This window comes from Arvicola amphibius, chromosome 4, assembly GCF_903992535.2.
Source record: "Arvicola amphibius chromosome 4, mArvAmp1.2, whole genome shotgun sequence".
Lineage (NCBI taxonomy): Eukaryota > Metazoa > Chordata > Mammalia > Rodentia > Cricetidae > Arvicola > Arvicola amphibius.
In genome coordinates this window covers 6,228,001-6,251,720 of record NC_052050.1, presented here as the reverse complement: position 1 = coordinate 6,251,720, position 23,720 = coordinate 6,228,001, and the positions used below count along the sequence as shown (strand labels likewise).

Sequence of the window (23,720 nt, the reverse complement as noted above, 5' to 3'; positions counted from 1 at the left end):
GTTTGCTCAAAGCAATTTCTCTTTTATTCAACCATTAACCCTTGCTGCAAGTGTCCCGGCCCATACATGTGGTTACCAGCCTCGTCTCAACCCTAGCAGGGGCCAGGTCCCTTCCTCAGCTACTTCCTTAGTGATCAGCCTTTCTCCAGCTTCAGCAGAGCGGGAGGGGCCTTATTAGCTCAGTCCTTGATCCCCAAAGCTCTTGGTCTGAACCAATTTCCAAATGATGAACTACCATCACTTGTCCTAGGATCACAGGGGCTACATATGCCAAGGTGTAATAACAAATTCCAAGCCTTTAATCCCAGCAACCGGAAGGCAGAGGTAGGTGGACCCTTGTGAATTCCAGGCCAGTCTGGGCTACACAGCGAGAGAGACCCTGTCTATAAAAAAGATGTCATCAGGGAGAAATAAAGATACACGGTGAAGAATTCATTGTCTGTTTATTCACAGTTAATCACTACCTACCAAATTGCTATCCGCAGAAGTTAAAGGAGTAAGTACATAGGTCTTTTTATTTAAACACTGATCTTTAAATATATACACACAAAACTTAGTTCAGCAAGGCTTCATGATATACACCAATTCCAAAATAAAACAATCAAATGGCCCAGGTGTAACTCCAGAGATTATTCTTATCATCAGCAGGGAAAGAAGCAGAACCGAGAGGAGCGGGAACACGCTCGATCCAGAAGGTCGCCCCCCAGGGCTGAGTCCATCTCATAAAACAGAGTTCTGGGGAGACCCCACCCTGAAGAAGCCAGCAGCCCAAGGACACCACCAACTCCAAGAGAGAGACAGGAGCCTTGTTGCTGCTGTGGGAGGAGGCTGGGTGGAGAGGACAGGACAGGCACGGACTAGAGGACCAGAGCTCACAGGAGACAGATAAGCCCTGCACGGGTCGGGTCTTGGTCTTTCCCGCCTCACAGGGCTTCCGGGGATGGGGGCAGCATAACAGGTGCGAACACAACCAACCCAGTCCTGCTTTCGCGCTCTTGGGCGGGTTGAAAAATACAATTGAGAGCAAGAAAAATGAAAAGGCGTTCTCGTCTCCCACCCGAGTATAGCCTGCAAGAGTGGAAGCAGGGCGGCGTGGGTGCCACCCGCTCCTCCATCTTCTGTGTGGTGCTTCCCGGTTTCAGGCATACAAAGGGCAGACCACAACTCAGACTGGAGGCCAAGGAGCCGGTCTGCCAAGACCTCTGGCCCACCCAGATGGGGGAAACCGACTCTGCCTCTCCCGGCCCCTTTGCCTCTATTCTGTTTCCCTGCCCTGAGAGGGAAACATTTACACAGGGTAGAAGACGAATCGGCTGAAAAGCTCAGGACTGTCTTTATTTTTTATTTTTAAAAAAAGTGAAAACACCACTCATAAACACCCTTGAAATAAGGAAAAAGGCACTATGAAAAACAACATCTTAGCGGCACCTGAAGGGGAGACAGTGGAGGAGACGCAGGTCTGCAGTGACTCAGGGGCCTCAGGTGGGCAGCCTGCCTCCTTCCCTACGAAGCCCAGCTTTGACGGAGTGCTCCAGGTCTGGGGCTGGAGGCAGATGCCCAGCCAAGGGCCCAGGTGCCCTGGCCGCCCCTTGTGTGTGAAGAATACAGCTCTTTAAGTCCATCATCTCCACAGACAGTTTGCATAGAGAAAATACCAGCCCACTTGGTTTCTTTTCTTTTATTATTGGCATCAGCTGGGACTATATGTGGCCTTAAATGTCATGCACTGAAGGACAGGAAAGAGAGGACGAGAAGAAGGACACAGGAGGGGAGCAGGAGCAGCGGTGAGATTCTGTAATAAAAACTGTAATTCAATTCAATAGGTTAAGTTTTGGCATTATGAAATCAAACACCCCTTCCCACCCCCCGAAGTTTCAACCCAAGTGCGAGGGTCACCAGCAGGACCCAGCCAGGTGTTCTGCATTCCCTCACAGGCTGTGACAGGCAGCATGTGAGTGGAATTCTTGTGAATGGTCTCAACTTTTCACTTTCTTTAAATAATCTGTTTTGCTTCTTAGACGTTCCGGTTCACTGGGGTGACATAATTGCGAGGAAACATGCCGGTCTGCCCGTGGCAGGCCCCCTTCCACCAATTGGGATCTGAGTTATCCATGACATGGATGAAGTCTCCTCTGCGAAAGCCCAGCTCGCCATCCTCCTGGGGGTCAAAGTCAAACAGTGCCTGGACATACGTTGGCTGCTGCAAAAGAGAAGCAGGGAAACGGTATTCCCGATACTGCTGGCTGCCTTGTGAGCCAGCTGCTCACAGTGAGTGAGCACGTGCAAATCCACACACTTCCCAAAGCAGCCTCCCAGTGCCCTCCCTCCACTCCTACCCACTGCTAAGTCCTAGGTGGGTTTAGCGCAATCCTCTAATACTTAAAACCACAGGGGCGCACACCGTTGTCACTGAGGATGGTCAATGGGCCACGTTAAGCTAATGGGGAAGAGCAGTAACACAGGCTGCGTGTAGCACAGCTGCTAACAGGTATGAAAACGTCTGTGTTCCAGTCACTTAGGTTGTACAGGACAAAGAGCTTTCATAAATCAAAGCAGTCCTGACCAAAACTCCTGCTGGTAAGTAAGGGACAAGAGTGTGCAGACACCCCTCCCTCACAGGCTGCCTGGTCTGGAAGCACTTCTCTCTGGTGGCAAAACCACCAGATGCCAGCTGCAGACCCTCAGTGTGGATGCGCAGGCTGGTGCACAGGTAGGTGCTGTGGAGGCCATGCTAGGGCCTCCACGCTTGACAAGATCTCTCATTGGCTGGAGGAACCCAAAGCTCTGGCTTACCTGTGGCACCTGCTCTATATCCCGCAGGAATATCTGCTGATTCCTGGACACGGATGTTGATCTGTGGTAATCTACCAGCTCATTCAAAGAATTGAACTTCACCACCCACAGGAAATACTTCCCAGCTCCATCGCGGAGCACCTTGAAGTGCTGGACATCATTTCCAAACCTGAAGGTGGGAGAAGAGGCATGAAGCGGCCACAGGGCTCCGCGGGGCTCCCCTGAACCTGAAGGTGCCCAGGGAGCTGCTGTGGCTTTTCGGAGCTTGCGGGTACAATAGCCACACAGCAACCTGGGTCTTCGGCTGGAGAGTGGGGACTGTCCCGGGGCCTCCCCTAGACCTCTCCTGACTGCTGGTCACAGCAACAACCCCCTCAGAGGGCAAGTCCACCCACTCGGCTCTACTCTGAAGATGCCAGTGGATCTCCTAACACAGCCCATTAACGAAGTTACAATTTTATCTGCTTTAAATGTTAAAAAGCGATGTGACATTCAAACACTAGCCTAGATTGGCTTTGGGCTGACTGGCTAAGCTGGTCTAGAACTCATGGTGATCCTCCTGACTCAGCTTCCCCAGGGCTGGGACTACAGGTACGCCACCAAAGCCATGCTTTCCACTGAGGAACTGTCATACGATTTTTCTTTTTCAGGGTAATGAGACCCAAACATGAAACAAACATTCCTATCACCAGACAACAGGCTCTTTTGCACTGTGGAGCAAGGGTAACAAGTGTGACTGACTGACGCTGGCCAGCCCACAGGGTCTGCACCGGTGACACCTGAACAGAACAGTCACTCAGCTAGGGCCCTGCTTCCTGTTCACTGCCAAGCCTTCAAATTTTTCCAGGAGTCTCTCCTTCAGTTTAAGGCTTAAAGGTCAGGGAGCTGACTTCTAAAGACAACCCAGAAGATGGCAGCACTGAGCTCCAAGCTAGGGAGCCACAGGACACTTCCAAACACCCAGGGCAAATCTGAAACCAGACACTGAATCCCAGATACACCCTTTCCCCCTACAGACACATATAATCTGATAAAGTTTAATTTTCATTGAGACAATTACAGCAATATGAAATCATAAAAGTTATTTAAAATCCAGGAGTTATTTCCACAATTTCCAGTTGGTCTCTGGTAACTGAAATGGAGGAAAGTAGACCAAATGTGGCGGTGCACACCTTTAATTCCAGCTCAGGAAGATCCCTGACTTTGAGACTAGCCTAGACTACAGATGAAAAGTTTCAGGACAGTCAGGACTACACAGAGAAACCAAAAATAGAAAAAGAGAGAGAGAGAGAGAGAGAGAGAGAGAGAGAGAGAGAGAGAGAGAAGAAAAAGGAAAGAAAAGTGCTGCAAACACATCCAAGGCATCAGCTCTCATCCGGGAGTTCTCACGTCTCCATTCAGACAGAGCACAACTTTGTTCTGGAGTCTGGAACCAAAGGCCTGTCATTCCTCTACAGAAAGCAAAGGTGGGGAGGATGGGAAGTCCAAGGCCGGTCTAGTCATTCACTCGTTCACCGCAGAGCTAGAGATGGAACTCAGACCCTGCATGGGCTACACCCTAGCTCCCAGTGTGGGCAACTCAGTGGGACCCTGGTCAGTGTTTAAAGGACAACGGCAGAACTGGTGGGGGGTGGTCCAGTGAGTAGAGGCGCTTGTGCACAGACATGACAATTTGGGTTTAAACTTCAGATCCCAAGGTAGCAGAGAAAACCGACCCCTGCGGAAGTCTGTCTGTCCTCTCACTTCGGGACCCGGCACTGGGCTAGAGGCACTGGGTCCCTACTCCTCTTTATGGACAAAGAATGAAACAAGGTGATGTTCATGCCCGTCATCCCAGGAGCCTGAGACAGGCAGATCGCCAATCTGAGGACGGGCTCTGCTACAAGTTCCAGGAGGGCCTGAGGTACAGGTTAGTCTGTGCAGAAAAAGTGATTGGAAAGCCTCGAGGTGGGCTTCTGCAGTAACGCATTAGCTAGAAAAGGACACCGACTGGTTCAAAATACCATGGAAAGTCATTCTTTTTAGACAGGATCTCACTATATAACTCTGGCTGGCCTGGAACTCACAGAGAGTTCTTTGCCTCCCAAGTGCTGGGATAAAGGCACGTGACACCGTGCCTAATTCCTCTTTGGATTTTTTGAGATAGCACCCCACCTGGCTCATGGAAACCTTTCCAAGTAACATGAAAAGCCTCAGATAGTGCCCGGTCCAGGGAAGCAATGAGAGCTGAGATGGCATGCATTTTGTTAGGCTGGCAGCAACTGCACCGAAGGCAGGGAGGAACCAGGGACCAGGAAACTGGCTGTGCCTGCTGTCAGTTCCCGCAGGTTCAGGCCACTGGGAAACAGGCTCCAGAGAAAAACACTAGGATTTCCATGGGAAGACATTAGCACTTGCCCACAGCCTCACGCTTCAGTCAATGGTGGCAGGCTTCTGTGGACAACTCCAGCAGGAAATACTTACTTGACAGACAGGGAGAAGTCCCCAGGGGCACTCTCGCTCTCTCGGATTAGGAAGGCCCCATCATGCCTCTGTTTGCTAAGCATTTCTTCTGCCTTGGCTCTGGGGATTTTGCCAAAAAACCACCTAGGGAAGGAAAGCAAGCCGGTCAACATTTGCTTCTCCACAATGCAATGGGCTGTCCAGCCTCACATGCATAAGTGCGCTCTCCTTGTCAGAGGAAGCTGCTCTTTGCCTGCTGGTCTGCTCTGGAGCAGTGCCTTCCTGAGAGATGCACTTTTTTAAAACATTCTTTAATATCTATCTATCTATCTATCTATCTATCTATCTATCTATCTATCTATCTATCTATTTATTATGTATACAATATTCTGTCTGTGTGTATGCCTGCAGGCCAGAAGAGGGCACCAGACCTCATTACAGATGGTTGTGAGCCACCATGTGGTTGCTGGGAATTGAACTCAGGACCTTTGGAAGAGCAGGCAATGTTCTTAACCACTGAGCCATCTCTCCAGCCCCAAGAGATGCACTTTCAAGCAACTTCACCCACTCGAGACCCCGACCACTCTTCAGACTACAAGGAGACCTTTCCAAACACGCCACCTGAAAACTGGTTTCTGAAGCAAAAGTCCCGGCCCCTCACTGACTTTTCAGAAAGGCACCCAAGAAAGCCCTGTCACATGGGACAAAGGACAGGGAGACACAGGCCCTGGTAAGGCCGAGTGCGGGGGGTGGGGGGACCTGGAAGGACTAGAAGGTGGAGGTGAGGAGGCTTGCTCGGTGAGAAAGCAGACTGCTGGTAATGGAGGCCAGCACTCCTCTCCAGCCTCTCAAGACGAGCTCAGGGTGGTGGAGGATGGGGTGGAGGACACACCACTCAACACTAGAACAATTCCCCAAAATTCATAAGGCCTTGAGTTTGATTCTCGGCACCACCTAAGAGCCCAAACAAAAACTAAATCATAGTATGAGGAACTTCAGAGCTGGGCAGTGGTGGCACACCCCTTTAAACCCAGCACTCGGGAGGCAGAGGCAGGCAGTTTCTTCTTCTTCTTCTTCTTCTTCTTTTTTTTTTTGGTTTTGAAGAGAGGATTCTCTGTGTAAAAATCCTAGCTATCTTTGAACTCACTCCATAGATCAGGCTAGTGGATCTCTGAGTTTAAGGCCAGCCTGGTCTACAGAGCAAGTTCCAGGACAGTTTAGGCTATTACACATATAACTCCCCCCATCTTGAAAAACAAACAAACAAAACCAAAACACAAAACCACCCAACCAAAAGCAACAACAACAACAACAATAAAAAACAAAGCAAGTTAGAAAATTAAAGAGACACCTTTAAAGGGCTCGAGGCCATGGCTGCCTGGCTATTTCAAATGAAAACCATCAGCAACTAGGGCAGAGAGGACTGTGAAGATGATCTTCAGTATTTCACTATTTCAAAAGGAAGGCTGGGCCGGGTGGCTGTACCAGCCATTATTACAGCAGCGAAGACCAACCTTACCGTCTATGGTAACTGGAACTCTCTAGTCTGCAAATGAAAGCCACACCAACAGATCTAAGTGTTATTGTTTCCTTCTGTGCAGTGGTTGAGTCCACTTGGGATTCTCAGACTGGCTGGAACTTGCTACTAAAAAAAACTCCTGGCCTTCCTGTATGGAGGGCTTGGCCACAGCTGTGCCACACCTGGTTTTACGTAGTGCTAGAGACTCAACCTCTGGCCTCATGCATGCTTCACAAGACCTTGGCAACTAAACCTAACTTTCTCTCTCTCTCTCTCTCTCTCTCTCTCTCTCTCTCTCTCTCTCTCTCTCTCTCTCTCTCTCTCTCTCCTCCCTCCTTCTTCTTCCTCTTCCTCCTTTTCTTTTCTTTTTCTTTTCTTTTTTTTTTTTTTTTGAGACAGGGTCTCTCTATAGCTTTGGAGCCTGTCCTGGAACTCACTCTGTAGATCAGGTTGACCTCGATCTCCCTGCCTCTGCCTCCCAAGTGACAGGATTAAAGGTGTGCGCCATCACTGCCCGGAAAACCTAACTTTCATGACCATCTTTTAAATTTTTTATTTTGCGCTAGAGAAACAGCTCAGTAGTTAAGAGCACTGGCTTTTCTTCCAGAGGACATGGTTCAGTTTCCAGCACCATTTATCACAGCTTACACCCACCTTTAAGTCCAGTTTCAGGGACACGTGCATAGCCAAACAATCATACGTATAAAATAAAGCAAAGTTACAAAATGACTTGTTCTTACTGTCACAGAAAGCTAACTTTTAAAACCATCTTTTAATTTTAAAATTATTGTATACATGCGGAGGTCAGAAGACAACCTTGTGGGGTCAGTTGAGTTTTGTCCTTATCTTTTTTGTAGGTTCCAGGGGTCAGATATGGCCATCTGGTTTTCGTGGCAAGTGCTCTACCTGCTAAGCCATCTTGCTGTTCTGAAACAGGGTCTCACATGGTGGCCCAGCTGTCCTGAAGTCTGAACTCTCCCACTCCCATGCAGTTCTCCAAGGGGTAGAGCTGGTGGGATTTTAAGTGGAAGCCACAAGGCTGAAGTTTGTTTTGAGAAAAGGTTTCTTATCTAGTCCATATAGACTCCAATACTCAAGATTAGAGGTATTTGCCATAGGCAAGAGTCATAGCTATTCCCCTACCCCCACTGTGCCTCCAGAGTTTCTCTGTGTAGCCTTGGCTGTTCTAGAACTCACTTTATAGACAAGGCTGGCCTCGAATTCACAGAGATCCGCCTGCCTCTGCCTCCTGAGTGCTGGGATTAACATTGTGTGCCACCACGCCTGGCTATGGCTATCTTATTACTGCCAGATATTTTCAAAACATTCTTCCAGATTAAAACTGAAATTCAGATAGTAGACACAAGGCTGCTAGGAGGGGAGTCCCCAGACACTGCCTGCATGAATTTAAGTGCACCCAAATCAGTTTCATGTCTTTTTCACTTTGTATGCTCTGATACCAGGCTGTGGGGACATACCCTTCCCCCTTCTACAAATGTTGAAGAGTGAGCCCTTGATGCCTGGGAAGCAGGCCACACAAGGGGAATTCCCTAGAACAGACCAGAGGCGAGGAGGCTGAGGAGGCAGCCCCCTTCCGTGGCCTCTGGTACTGCTCTGGGCTGGGTGCACTGGCGCAGCAGCTTCCGAACACAGCCGGGGAGGATGCACAGTGACTGCCCTTGCCTCCACACTTACTGGGAAGGAGCGAATGTTCTCCACAGCCACTCTCCCCCTTCCTGCACCCTAAAATATTGCCATGAAGCACCAACTCTTAAAAAATTAATTCTTGCTGGGCAGTGGTGGTGCATGTCTTTAATCGGCACTCAGGAAGCAGAGGCAGGAGGATCTCTGTGAGTTTGAGGCCAGCTTGGTCTACAGAGTGAGTTCTGGGACAGGCTTTAAAGTTACAGAGAAACCCTGTCTTGAAAAACAAAAACAAAAACTCCACATAATTTTATTTAATTCAAAAGTATTAGTGCTGGGCATAATGGCACATGCCTGTAATTTTAGCATGGGAGGTAGAGGCATGAGGCCCAGATTTCAAAGCCAGCAGTAGACATTTATGAGATTTTGAGGCCAGCCTGGACTACATGAGATTGATTCTGTCTCAGAATAACAAAACAAAACAGAACAAAACAAAAAACCGTAGTGAACTCAAAGCTGCAAGCACACTTATTTGCTATTCTTTTTAGGCAGGGTCTTGTCGACTAGCTGGTTTCCAACTCCTGATTCTCCTGCCTCAAGCATACTTGCGTTAAAACCTGTGTAGCAGACCCAACTCTCTAACTGGATATTTTTGTTTGCTTTGTTTTTGTACAAAGGGTTTCTCTGTGTAGTCCTGGCTGTCCCCGAACTCAGACATTCATCCGGCTGCCTCTGCCTCCCAGGTGCTGGGATTAAATGGGTGCACTGCCACCATCACACAGCTTTTTAAAAAAATATTTATTTATTTATTATGTATACAATTGTCTGTGTGTATGTCTGAAGACCAGTAGGGGGCACCAGATCTCACTACAGATGGTTGAGAACCACCATGTGGTTGCTGGGAATTGAACTCAGGACCTTTGGAAGAGCAGGCAATGCTCTTAACCTCTGAGCCATCTCTCCAGCCTGTCACCCAGTTTCTTATTAGAATTTTTTTCCCCCTGAGACAGGCTTTCTCTGTAGCTTTGGAGCCTGTCCTGGAACTAGCTCTTGTAGACCAGGCTGGCCTCGAACTCACAGAGATCTACCTACCTCTGCCTCCTGAGTGCTGGGATTAAAGGTGTGTGTCATCACCACCTGGCTCAAATTTTTACAAAATAAATACATCAAGAAATAAAATGTCAGGTTGGGCATGGCGATGCACAGCTGCAATCCTAGCACTGGGAAGGAAGAGGAAGGAGGAATACCGTAACTTCAAGGCTGGTCTGGGTCCACTAAAACCCTGTTTCAAAAACTAAAACAGAAAGAAAGATTAGTCTGAAAACTATTTCACCGATCAAAAATTTCTTGTTTATCTGCTCCTGGTTCAAATACATAGACAGGGTCTCGAGACGCCACCCAGCAGGAGGAAAAGCACACAGCATCCAGTCATAGATGCTGTACTTTTTCCCAGGCCATTTACAGACCCAATAAGCTGCTTTCAAAGAATTACCTACCGTTTGCAGTGCTGAACGCTGTGCATGCTGGGCCAGTCCCCATCTACCACTGAGCTACCCCGAGACTGATCGGTTTCTTACAATGGTGATATTTATATATAACTGCATGCCCACAGACAAATGTTCTGCCAATCTTTAAAAAGACTGGTCTGTACTACCCTAGAAATAGCAAGCGAGGAAGCCAAGGGGGAGGAGAGATGTATTTTCCAGTGTGTTATTTATAGCACGCAATAGCCCCCGCCCACATGCACTTACTATGGACAGAATGTGTGGATCTGCTGGGCACACATAACCTGTCCTGTCGGCCTCCATGTGGACCCAAATGCATCGTTAGGTGGCTGATAGTCTATCATATAACTGTCTTCTTCCTCTCCAAACAAGGGGTGGGGGCTGACACACCGCACTGTGGGGGCCACACTAAGCCACTCGGCAGCCTGTAAAGTCACAGAAGCACTCGCACCAGCGCTACTGCAGACTTGCAGGGAGGCTCTGGAATGTTTCAGCCAGCTTACAAGCAGCCCAGCGGATCACATTGATGCTGTCTAGTTAGGTAGTTAAACTGAGCACTAAAGATTTGATCCAAGGGCTCCAGCCATGTTAGCTAAGTGCTCTACCACCGAGCTAATACCCCCTGGCCCTTCATTTTGCTAAATTGCCCAGGCAGGCCCTGACCTCCCAATGCTTCTGCCCCATTCTCAAGAGACCGTAGGTGTATATGCCTACTGCTCCAAATTCTCACGTACAGGGGGAAGCGCAGAGCACGAGTGGCCCTCCTGGTCAGTGGCAGCTGACTACAGACCTTTCTAAGGAGGGCGGCTCTGTCTCTATTTAATAATCTCATTCAAAAGGCTGTGTTGCCGGAACAGTCTGAAGGCTGTACAGCACCATACTCAGGATGATTTTCTTCCTGATCCAGCAGAGCAGTCAGGAAACCATGGCTCTCAGGCTAAATGTGCTCATTTTTTTTTTTTACTGACCCACAACTCAACTGTTCAATGAGGCTATCTTGTTATGTAAGCCCAGGCTGGCCTTTTCCTTTCTTTAACTTGTTCGTGTGTGTATCCTCACACACAAGTTCTCTACGCCATGACGCACTTGTCGATGGCAGAGCACAGCTTCTGAGAGCCAGCTCCCCGCTTCCACCCGGGGTCTGGGGTGGACTCACGCTGTCATCAGGCTTCTCAGCTCCCAGGTGACCCTGGAATGCTGGGAGACACAGGCACTCACCGCCACACTGCCTTCCTCTCTCCACCCTAGAGCTGAGTTCGAGGCAAGCACTGTACCATAAAACCACATGCCTTACAGTTTTTATTTATTTTTTAAAATTAGTATTTTTATGGTGCTAGGGGTGGAATCTAGGACTCTGTGCATGTAAAGTGAGCCCGGCCCTAGTGGGTCATCAAAGCATAAACTTGAGGGGACCTGGGCATAGTCCAGTGATAAATGCTTGCCTACTATTCAATTCCCAGAATGGAAGAAAAGGGGAGGGAGAATGAAAAGAAAGAAGGGAAGGAAAAGAACAGGTGTGCATGTGTACGTGCATGTGGGCAGAGATGGCTAGGTGCTTAAAAACACAACTCTCTTTTAGAGGACCTGGGTTCAGTTCCTAGCACACACATTATAGGTTCACAACCACCTATAAATCCAGTTCCAGAAGATCAATGCTCCTTTCTGATATCTGTAGGCTCACACGCATACATACACTCAAACAGACACAGAGACACGTACAATTTATTAATTTTTTTAAAAAAGAAAGCAGGACAGGTGCGTGCCAGCACATACCTGCAGTATAAACACTTGGAAGGGAAAGGCAGACTTACCAGAGTCAGCTAGGTCAACAAAGGGAGCTCAGGCCAGTCAGAGCCACACGGTAAGGCCCTGACTCAGAAAGAAAGACTAAAATCTAAAACTTTCACTGTCCAGCCTTTACAAAGTGTGTACTGGTCTTCTGTTTTTCCTCTTTTTTATTTAAGAACTTTTATTTTGCGTGCATAGGTGTTTTGCCTGCATGTATGTCTGAGCACCACATGTGGGCCTAGTACCTGCTGACCAAAGGTCTCAATGAGAAAGAATTAGGAACTTATTTAAAAAAGAAAAGAAAGTTTGCACCTCAGAGATTCCAGACACCAGCTTTACCTCGTCACTACATGCTAGTGTTAGTAAGAAAACTCACAGAGCTCGGCCTCAGACCACCCCTGCAGAGCTCAACCATCTTTTCTTTTTGGTTGGTTTCCTAAGATAGGGTCTTGGTAGGTACAGGCTGGCTCTGAAATCTCTGTGTAGCTCAGGCTGGCCTTGGGCTTACAAGTTTCTTGCTTCAGCCTCCCAAGTGCTGGGATCACAGACATGTACTAATGGTCTTTATTTTCTTTGTATTTTTAGTTTTTGAAATATTGTCTCACCATGCATCTCTGGTCGGTCATGAACTGGCTGTGACCCACCTACCTGCCTTTCAAACGCTGGGATTCTAGGTATGCATCATGACACCTGACTGTGGACTCCATTTTTTTTTTTTTTTTTTTTTTTGGTTTTTTCGAGACAGGGTTTCCCTGTAGTTTCTAGAGCCTGTCCTGGAACTAGCTCTTGTAGACCAGGCTGGCCTCGAACTCAGAGATCCGCCTGCCTCTGCCTCCCGAGTGCTGGGATTAAAGGCGTGCGCCACCACCGCCCGGCTGTGGACTCCCATTTTAAACTTATCAACAGTACCTGGAAGCCTGACATGGTGGTGCATGTTTGTCACCCCAGAACTTTGGATGGCCGAGGAAGGATATACACACGGTATGACCGTACAAACCAAACCAACCCAGGGACAATGGCACACACCCGTTAAATTCAGAACTAGGGAGGCAGAGGCAGGTGGGTCTCCGTGAGGCCAGCCTGGTTATAGAGCAGCCGAGGCTACATTGAGACCCTGCTCCACCCCCAATAATCCAAATCAGAACACTGAAGTACTTGGGAAAGCGGATGAACCTCCTGTTTCAGAGAACCATGGAGCCCCACTTACGGATGCGGTTTCATTTCTATGTAGTTCTTGGGGATGAAGCCGTCCTTCCCATTGAGCTCTGCCTTATACCAGTTCTGATCGCACTCTTCATTCAAAACCTGGAAAGTGAAGACGGGGAAAAGTCAACCACTACTGTAAAGGCAGCCACAGGCAGTCATGTCTCCTAGGCTTGCAGGAAGGTTGCTTGGGTATCAGAATTCTTTTAACTTCCACAGCCAGCATTATATGTTAAACTATAAAGGACAGAGAAAAAGAAACTCTGGGCAGTGAAAGTTCAGGCTTCTTTTTCTTTACTTTTTTTCTAAAAGATTTATTTATTTATTAAGTATACAGTGGTCTGTCTGCATGCATGCCTGCAGGTTAGAAAAGGGCAACAGATCTCATTACAGATGGCTGTGAGCCACCATGTGGTTGCTGGGAATTGAACTTAGGACCTTTGGAAGAGCAGGCAGTGCTCTTAACCACTGAGCCATCTCTCCAGCCCCCAGGTAACCAAAGGCAGAGGGCAGTGGGCATAAATAATGTAAACAGTTTCTTCTAGCCTAGGTTAGGCTTGAACTTGGTGGCTGGGGATGACCTTGAATTTCTGATCCTGCTGCCTCCCCGCTCCCAAGTGCTAGGATCACAGGCACGTTTGTGGGTTGTTTGGCTGGTTTTGAGATTGGGTCTCACCTTGTAGATCAGACTGATTAGAACTCATTATGTAACAAGCTCAGACTTGTCAGAACTCTCAATCCTCCTCCTTCCCAATTCTAGGATTACAGGTGTGTACCACCATGCCTGGTTTAAGGTTGGTATTAAGAATGAAAATGCAGAAGACATGTGGTGGCCTCCACCTCAAATGTCAACAATCAGAGCAGAAGTAGAAGGTTTGCTGAACGCTTTGAGGTACAGTAGGACCCTGTCTCTAAAAGAAATTATGGAGCTCCTCAGTTCTAATTCTTACTTGACCAAATTCACCTGCGTTTCTTTACCAGCTCTCTCTGTTGTCATTAATTAAACACACTTTTTGTTGTTTTTTTAATCATATTTTGTCTCAATTTTAAAAATAGCTGCATCTTTTAAAATTATATTATTAAAATGTGTATAAGTAAAAAAAAAAAAAAGAAAGGACGGAGGAAGAGAAAATACAGAAGTGAGCTCAACCTCATAATGGGGCAAAGGAAATGCTCACTGACACGGTGGTGGTCAGTCGACACTGGACAATGAACTTCTAAAGGGAAGTTGGTAAGGTGTTTTTTTTTTTTTTTTTAAACAAAGTGACTTTGAGAGGCTGAACATCAGTCATGTTAGAAATCAGAAAGCTCTGGCATGGCTGATATTCGCATGTTGACATTTTAAAGTGGCATAACACATCAAAAGGGGCAACAACCTGTCAGTTGCAGCCGAGACCATACACATCCCAACAAAGGCATCAAGTCAAAGAGCTCCGTCATACTGCCGCCTGTCTGTCATGCTGGCCAGCCTCTAGCTACAGGTGACAGTCACCGTCTTTAGGTGTATGTATACAAATATCAATGAGGGGCAGGTGTGGTGGCACATGCATTTAGTTCCAGCACTCAGGAGGCAGAGGCAGGCAGATCGCTATGAGTTTGAGACCAGCCCAGTTTATATAGAGTTCCAGGTCAGTCAGGGCTACATAGTGACACTGTCTCAAAACAAAAGCCAACAGGGCCAATTCTACAAAAGCTAATAAAGAAACGGTAAACACTCAACTCAATGAGACCGCCTCCAATTCCCAAGAGTCTCATATACCCAGAGTGCAGGAAGGATGGATTTCTATTTGTTTTGTTTTTATGAGATGGGGGTTTATAGCTGGCCTTGGACTGTGAACCTCAGGCTGGCCTGAGACTAAGGGCAATCTTCTTGTTTCAGTCTCCCGTATGCTGGAATTAGAGGCATAAAGTACCACACCAAATTTAAATCTTGCTTTTCTTTTATTGTTTTTTCCCCTCAAACACCCATGGGCTGGCAAGCTGACCCAATGGGTGACTGATTACTATGCAAGCCTGACGAGTGGGAGCCCAGAACCCAAGGCAGAGAGAGAACCAAACACTATTAATCCTAGCACTCGGGAGGCAGAGATGGGCAGATCTCTGTGAGTTCCAGGACAGCCAGGTCTGTCTCAAAACCAAACCAAAACAAAACAAAGCAAGGAACAGGGGCTGGACAGGAGGCACAGAGCACTTGCTTCTCTTGCATAGAACCCAGTTTTGGCTCCCAGCATCCTCACTGGGCAGATCACAAACAGGGGCAACTCCAACTCCAGGGGATCTCATGTCCTCTTCTGGCCTCCAAGAGCATTTACATTTGTGTGGAACATGTACATACACACAGGCACACACAGAGTCTTTGAGAAATCACTCACACTTTATTGAAGATCTGGATGAATCACTATGTAGGACACACATAATTTAAAAGTCTTCATTAGCAAACACAGACCTGTGCATGGCCAGCAAAGGCATTCATTCTGTTGCTCACACAGGCACACCAAGGACAGGGGATTGGGAATAAGAGGAAGAGCCCGTCTTTGAAGCACAGAGCTCTCACCAGCCCACTAAGACAGGCTCTGCTTTTTTAAAGTTGCTTAAGGCCAGTACTCTTATCAATCAAAAATAAGGGCTTCAAAAAAAATGTGGCCTCACAAGCATCTTGTGAAAAACGACCCTCTGGTGATGACAAAGCAGCCGGCAAGCTTGGGCAAGAGCTGCTGGGGTGCACCGCACGCTCTGGATTCGTGCAAAGCAGATGAGCTAGGCTGACAAGACACCGGCTGTGACCTATTTATGCAACAGAAGAGAGTAAGAGACTCATTTAACAATGGCCAATTAGACTGCACCCAGCAGCCCTGTAGAAAACAAACATCATTACATGCCAAGGAGTGCCAGAAGCTGCAAGTTCTCACTGCCATCTTTCCCAAGACAGAGACCAGTACCCCTAAGTATTGCTCTGCTATGCATGAGATAAAGGGAACTCCATGTGTGGAGACTGTTTACAGCCATGGTTTTCTACAGCACCAAACATCACCTAAAGGTGTTATTACAGCTTTGTCTCCCAGATGGCAGGGAAATATGATGCTTGGCACATGAATGACTACAATTTCGGTTATCTGGGAATGCCAGACAGCCACGGTGCTACTTTGTGTCTGTGCTCTAGATTTAAGAACAGGCTGGCCATGCTGGGGGCAAGCACAGGAGTGTCACATGAATGTCACCTGGGGGACGGAGGTCAGGGCTTCCTGCTCTGCACATACAACAGCTTTCACGGGGAAGCTTGGCACCAGAATAACATAACTCAAAAATCAACTTTTTTGGGCCGGAGAGATGACTCAGTGCTGGCTATTCTTCCAGAGGACCTGTGTTCAATTCCCAGCACCCACATGGATGCTCACAACCACCTGTAATTCCAGTTCTAGGGATCCAATGTCCTCTTCTGAAGTCTGCTGTCACCAGGGATGAATGGAATGCACAGATATACATGCAGGCAAAACACTCATCAACCATGAGAGCAAGAGCCAATAAAAAAGGGTGTGTCTATGTGCATATATGTGCGTTTAAGGGTAGGTGGCATTAGAGGCCAGAAAGTGCTGGATCCTCTGGAGCTGAAATTACAGGCAGTTTTGAGCTGCCCAATGTGGGTGCTGTGAATCAAAATCGGGTCCTCTGAAAGAGCAATACACACACGCTCTTAGCTGCTGAGCTATCTCTCTAGCCCACCAAACTAACTTTTGTTTGTTTTTTGAGACAGGGTCTCTCTACATAGCCCCAGTTGCCTGGAACTCATTACATAGGCTAGGTTGGCCTTGAAAAAGGCATGTACCACCACACCCAGCTCCAAATTAATTTTCTTTTTCTTTTTTGAACTAATTCTGCACAGCAGGCTGGCCTTGAACTCAACAGAGATCTCCTGCCCTCTGTCTCCTGAGTGCTGGGATTAATGGCATGTGCCACTAATGCCTGTCCCCTAAATTAACTTTTTTGTCTAAAAGTTTGAACAAACTAGCAAAGGCTACAAAAGTGAACATGAGTTTAAAGTAGAGTGGAGGGTAACCCAGGACACCTGGAGAGCCTGTTTCTAGCTGACAGCCCTCACAGGAGTTCAGGGCTTGTTCTGAGCCGAGAATGAGGAAGCTGTTTCTCCCGCCCGCTTCCTGCTGAAGGCACTTAAGAGATTGCTCATCTGTTACCTCCTCTCAACAGGTGACCTAACCAACCCACATTCAGCTCCACTTTGAATATTCCAAGGAATCTCTCCAGCCATCACCCACAGCTGCATTTTTGTCTGGCCGTTCTACTTTGAGCTATGACTCAGGAGCTATACAACCCCCATCCCTCCACACACACAAGCACTTTGGTTCAACGGAAACCGACTGATCAAGAGATGAGACTGTAAAAGGAAGAGGAGCCAGTTTCAGAGAAGGGCTCTTCCCTCCCCCCTACAGAGACTCTGAAACTGTCAGAAGGGAAGTAGAGGGCACACAGTGGGGATGCCGTGGTGGGACTTGTGTGCATCCTCTCCTGGTGCTGCTTATTTAGGCGTGTTGCTTGTGGAAATTCACTTATGACATGAATTTTGCTGTGTATCAAACCTCAACCAAAAGTTAGAACTGACCGGACAGTGGTGGCACACACCTTTAATCCCAGCACCTGGGAGGCAGAGGCAGGCGGATCCCTGTGAGTTCGAGACCAGCCTGGTCTACAGAGCAAGTTTCAGGACAGCTAGGGCTGTTACACAGAGAAACTCTTGTCTCAAAAAACCAACCAAACAAACAAAAAAAGTTAGAGCTGAGCCAGCAAGATGGCTCAGTGCGTAAAGACACTTGTAGCCACCAAACCTTGACCGGAGTTCTAGCCTCAGGACCCAATGGTGGAAAGAAAGAACACTCATGGGTGGCACCCGGATGCCCACCCAATAAAAAAGATAAATAGAAAATTTGTTCAAAGAAAAATTTGTCCAAAATCTCACCAACCTATGAAACACTCTCTGTAAGAGCACTTATGTATCGAGTGACATTTTTAAAGCTCTTTTTCTTGGCAGAAATTTAACATCAGAAGTTCAGTCCAGGTATCGACAACCCAACCAATTAAGCAACCTCAACAGAATACTACTGAAACACTACCATGACATGTAAAGACACGTAATGTGTATGAGCGACGTGCCTGTGTGTGAGTGTGAGTTCACACACAGACATGCGGAGGCCAGGAGGGAATTAGTGTCTTCCTCTATCACTGGTCTGCTTCCTCCCCTAAGACATGTCTCACCGAATCGTAAGTGTGCCATCTCGGCCAGGCTGGCTGGCAGGACAGCAAGCCTCAAGTCACCTTATTACTGCCAGTGACCAGTGCTGGGGTTACAGGCACACATGGCAATGCCTAATCTTTTGTGTGGGTGCTAGGGATTTGAACTCTGGTCCTTGAGCTTGTATAGCAAGTGTTCTGACCCACTGAGCCATCTCCCAGCCTCACGTCTCACATACTTTCAACAGAACAAAACAAACACACTTTTTTAAAAAAAACCCTTAAAAGCAAACTCTACTGGCCTCTCACGAGGGTAAAAGTCCTGAGAGCTATTTAAAGTAGTTCCTTCCAGTTGCTGTCACTTATTACACAGAAATGATGGGGCCACTCACCAGTCTGTTGCCTGCACGGCACTGACTCAGGCCTGAGCCACACTGCCTCACCAGCACTTTGAGCAAGCGCCTTGCAGTCACCACACCCATCTGCTGCAGGTTCTGCTCAGCATGAGAAACATCTTTGCTGAGCTGCCTATCATCCTGGGTGCCAAGCCATGAAAAACACCCACACTGCAGATGAGCCATTATGAACCTATTTTTCCTTTCCTCTTTACCGTTCTTTTTCTCTGGAGACAGTCTTGCTACGTACCGTACATAGGCTCTGAACTCCAGGTCCTGCTGCCTCTTCCCCAGGTGCTGGGATTAAAGGCGCAGGCAGAATCCACAACACCTTGGCTCACTGTGAAGCGACAGACAGAAATGAATTTAGGGATACTGGGTAAGGAAGGTTCCTGGTTCCACAGACGCCTCCATCTGCTCACTAAATGCACAAAGGTCACCAGCTCTAGTCCGCCCTGCACTGGCTCAGGACAGCTGCTACAAGGCCACAACTCAGTGAGAACACGCTGAGCCACTCCCCAGTCAGGCCAGGCACCTTATGAAATTAAAAAACAAACAAACAAAAAAACCTATTCTGATCTTGATATTGATAAAACTGTATGTAACTACGGAGGGTATCTCCCCAAACTATGTTGTTTTATTAAACATTTTTTTTTTCCTTTTGGTTTTTCGAGACAGGGTTTCTCTTTGTAAACAGCTCGGCTTTCCTGGAACTAGTTGTGTAGACCTTGCTGGTCTCTTACTCAGAGATCCGTCTGCCTCTGCCCCCAGAGTGCTGGGATTAAAGACGTGCGCAACCACTGCCTGGCTTATTAGACAATTCTTAAAAACCTATTCACTGAAATAGGCAATTATGCAATGGTGTCAAATAACAAAGAAAAGAGGGAGGACAATCTGCTTCTCAGGTCCTACTGGTAGAAAGCATTCTTCAAACTTTTCTTCTCTGACTGTCACCTCCTAAGCAGCCCATTTAGTTGGCCCACCAACGCCCAGCAATGGCACTACGGTGCAAGCCTGGACTACTTGAGGTCAATCTATTTACTATTTCAAACCAGTTCAGAGAATGCTGATTTTCTGCTTTAAAAACAAAACAAAACTGGGGAAAAAAAAATACTGCCGGGCGGTGGTGGCGCACGCCTTTAATCCCAGCACTCGGGAGGCAGAGGCAGGCGGATCTCTGTGAGTTCGAGACCAGCCTGGTCTACAAGAGCTAGTTCCAGGACAGGCTCCAAAGAAACAGAGAAACCCTGTCTCGGAAAAAAAAAAAAAAAAAAAAAAAACCTGGGGGAAAAAACAAAACAAAACAACAACAACAAAAACCTTACACAGAAGACTACCTTCTGAGTCTGAATTACTCTTTGCCTGGCGTGGTGATTTGAGTAGGATGCTCCAGAGCTGGAGGGATGGGGTGGTAGTGCTGCCAGCCTGGTCTACAAGGTGAGTTCCAGGACACCCAGAGCTGTTACAGAAAGAAACCATCCCGAAAACCAAAAAACAAAACCAACCAAACAAACAAACAAAAAAACCCAACCAAAGAAAGAAAGCATGGCCCCCACAGGCTCATCTATTTGAATGTGGAGTTTTCAGGGAACAGCACTACTTGAAAAGGATTAAGAGGTGTGGCCTGTCCCTGGAGGTGGGCTTGGTCCAGTGTTGCTCTCTCCTTGCCACCTGAGGATCTGGATGTGGAGCTCTCAGCTCCTTCTATAGCACAAGTCTCTCTACTGCCGTGCTTCTCTGCCATGATAACAATGGACTGAGCCTCTGAGACTGTAAGCCAGCCCCAATTAAATGGTTTCCTTTATAGGAGTTGTTATAGTCATAGTGTCTCTTCACAGCCACAGAACACTGACCAAGACATCCGTTTACCCGGTAACTCTGCACATAAACCCTCAGGTCAGGCAAAGCAGTTAGCTTACCACCCCCTAAGCACCCTATCTTGTCCTGTGGTTTGGTTCCCCTCCTCTAGTAAACTCTTTCCAGATTCATAAAACCTTAGCTACCCTTCTCTCTCGGCTTTAGTTTCCCAGCAGCTGGGGAAGATTAGTCAGCAACAACATAGTCCCTTAGAATGTCTTATTTGCCACTACTCTGTGTAACTGGCAGGCTTTGGACTCTCCAAACTAACCTACCAGTGTCCTGAAGCTAGTTCAACACCCAATGCTCAACTGGGTTCCTCTCAAATGGCACGAGGTGCATGCTGAGGTAGTGACTCATCCATGGGCTTTGTTTTGAGTGATGCCCACAGCACAGCAGAGCAAGCGGGACCTCTAAATTATCAAGAAAATAGTGCATACTCATTAACTGACAAAAACAAGAAACTCTATTCTAGAGGGTGGGGTGGAGGGATTCTGAGGAGGAGTCTTGCTAGGCAGCACAGGTTGGCCAGAATTCACAGTAATTTTCCTATCTCATTTGCCCCAAGATGCGGACACAGGGCTATGTGAACCACCATGGCCAGCAGAACCACTTCAGGTCTTAGAAAAAGATAGATCACCCTGAATTGGCTCCAAAGAAAGAGAGGCAAAATACAGAACAGAATTAGGTAATGAGCTTGCCTGTAACTCCCAAATGGTCAAGGTGTACCTCCAGATGTGAGGACACAGAATCATGGCATAAGGCTGCTGTATGCACTGTCTCTAAGACACAAGGTTTCAGAATAGAGCTGTGAGCATGGGTGGGACATGTGGCCATGACGTGGGTAAGGGAGGCAAGGCTTTGCCTGGCTTAGGAAAGAGGAAGTGTGTTGGTTTCTACCAGAGTTCTAATCCCACTTCCACCGTGGGGCAGGATGCTTCCTGGAAACAGGAAGATGCCATCTTCTTCTTGCATGTGACTAACTTCAGTGCTAAGGGCCTTGTGCAGCTGGGCAAGAGGGTCCGCCCAGTGCTGCATGCCCACTCCATGAAGCTTTATTTTACAGCCACGCTTCCTCCAGCAACATTTCCAACAATGGTCTGGGAGACCTTGGAGCTTTTTATTTTTCACTGGACTGCAACTGATGTAGAGGCAAACATGCTCCCCACACCTAAAAGTCATCGCATTATGAGCCAGGACCACACTGGCATCTTTGAGATGCAAGAACACCTTAAGAAGTTCAAAGAGACCAGGCCATGGTGGCGCATGCCTTTAACCCCAGCACTCGGGAGGCAGAGGCAGGCGGATCTCTGTGAGTTCGAGGCCAGCCTGGCCTACAGAGCTAGTTCCAGGACAGGCTCCAAAGCCACAGAGAAACCCTGTCTTGAAAACAAAAACAAAACAAAACAACAAAAAACCACCCAAAACAAACAACAACCCCCCCAAAAAAACCAAACAAAAAAGAAGTTCAAAGATAGCTAGGCGGTGGTGGCATATGTCTTTAATCCCAGCAGGTGGATCTCTGTGAGTTCGAGGCTAGCTTGGTCTATACAGTGAGTCCCAGGACAGCTAGGACTACACAGAGAAACACTGTCTTAAAAAAATCAACGGAAACAAACAAAAACCCCAAAACAAAATAAAAAAAAATTGAAGATATCAGAACTTGAATAATTAAGAAGAGTGACCATCATTACAAGAAGATCACTGAGAAAGGTGGGGACCAGGCCCTGCTCTGGGTCACTGTATCTATCACCCAGAGTGCTGATTATCAACTTCATACCAGACAGAAGGGAGAAGTGGGGGTTTGAACATGAGGCCTCCCTCTTCTCAAGTCCTTGCTGCAGGTTGAAGAGAAAGGAAAGATGATGTGTATGTGTGTGTGTGGTGTTGGTGTATGTGTGATGTGAGGTGTATATGTGGTATATAGGATGTGTGTGGTGTGTTTTGGTTTGTGTGTGTTGTAGTGTGTATGTGTGGTGTGTGTTGGTGTGCTGTCGTGTGTGTGTTGGGCTAGGCACTAACAACACATTCTTGTCATTAGTATGCAATGCCCTTTAACTCTGAGCTATGTGGGCTGGTTTCTGTGTTACTCTCTTGGTGGCTCCTCTCTGCTGATTTTATATAGAGAAATGTAAGAGAGACTTAGGCCCTTTTCCCTCTAAGAGTGCCTTTTTGAAGTGATCTGTCTCGGGCAGACTGGGGGCCTCTCTTTTAGAGCTGCTGAGCAGAGACCCTGCTGACCTGCTATCCAGGTATCATTAAAATAAACCTAATAGGATGGGGGCGGGGAAGGTCACCAATCACAGTCTTTCTTTCTCCAAGACAGTTTAGTACTCAAAACTAAACTGCTATTCCTCAGTTCCTCCTGGTTCAGTTGTCACTTAGAAACGTTGCTGCTGGTCCTTGACCAAACAAGAAAATGGTTCACATTTACGTGATGTTAGTCCACACAGACAATCTGCAGACAATGAAACTCAAATGCACAGATAATTAACATAGGAGACTTTTTACAAAGGGGTACAGCTGGGCAATGGAGGCGTGTGCCTTTAATCCCAGCACTCGGGAGGCAGAGGCAGGCGGATCTCTGTGAGTTCGAGGCCAGCCTGGTCTACAAGAGCAAGTTCCAGGATAGGCTCCAAAGCTACAGAGAAATGCTGTCTCAAAAAACCAAAAACCAAAACCAAAAACACCAAAACAAAAAAACACAAAGGGGTACAAAGGGTTTCTACTCAAAGCAAATGGCTTTGGTGGTTCATTTAAACAAAACAAAACAAAAAACCCACACTCCTGAAAGGCAGGTGACTCAGAATGTTAGAACTTCAACTGCAGCAGTGAGGAACAAAGTGGAGAGATAGTAACACAGACACATCAGGGAATTTTAAGACAAAATGTTGCCGGGCAGCGGTGGCGCACGCCTTTAATCCCAGCACTCGGGAGGCAGAGGCAGGTGAATTTCTGTGAGTCCGAGGCCAGCCTGGCTTACAGAGCAAGTTCCAGGACAGGCTCCAAAACTACAAAGAGAAACCCTGTCTTGAAAACACACACACACACACACAGACACACACACATATACACACACACAGAGTACACCAGGAACACCCAGGGGCTGGGGCATGCTCAATCCCCAGCACTGAAAGAGTCTGACAGTCAACCTTACCACAGCTTATACTAGACAACTTCAATGCCACCACAGTCCCACTCCAGACCTAGAACTGATACAAGGGACACCGTCCAGGATTCTAGAGTCAGACCAACATCAGCTGCACCAGGTAGGGTAGGTGCACTAACGGGTGCCACGGCGGGGGTTAAACACACCAAGGAAGATCATTCACC

At 47.5% G+C, this 23,720-nt stretch overlaps 1 protein-coding gene across 1 annotated transcript in view; it reads right to left on the bottom strand.

Moving 5' to 3' along the window:
* Positions 1-426: 426 nt before the first annotated feature.
* The window catches only part of Grb2 (growth factor receptor bound protein 2), a 59,828-nt gene continuing 36,534 nt past the window's right edge, over positions 427-23,720 (bottom strand). Inside the window, exons 3-6 of the mRNA XM_038328083.2 lie at positions 12,899-12,996; positions 5,257-5,379; positions 2,794-2,962; positions 427-2,200 (exon numbers count right to left, since the gene is read on the bottom strand). Of these exons, the coding sequence (XP_038184011.1) occupies positions 2,015-2,200; positions 2,794-2,962; positions 5,257-5,379; positions 12,899-12,996 (576 nt within the window). The 3' untranslated portion in view covers positions 427-2,014. The remainder of the gene's footprint in view (positions 2,201-2,793; positions 2,963-5,256; positions 5,380-12,898; positions 12,997-23,720) is intronic.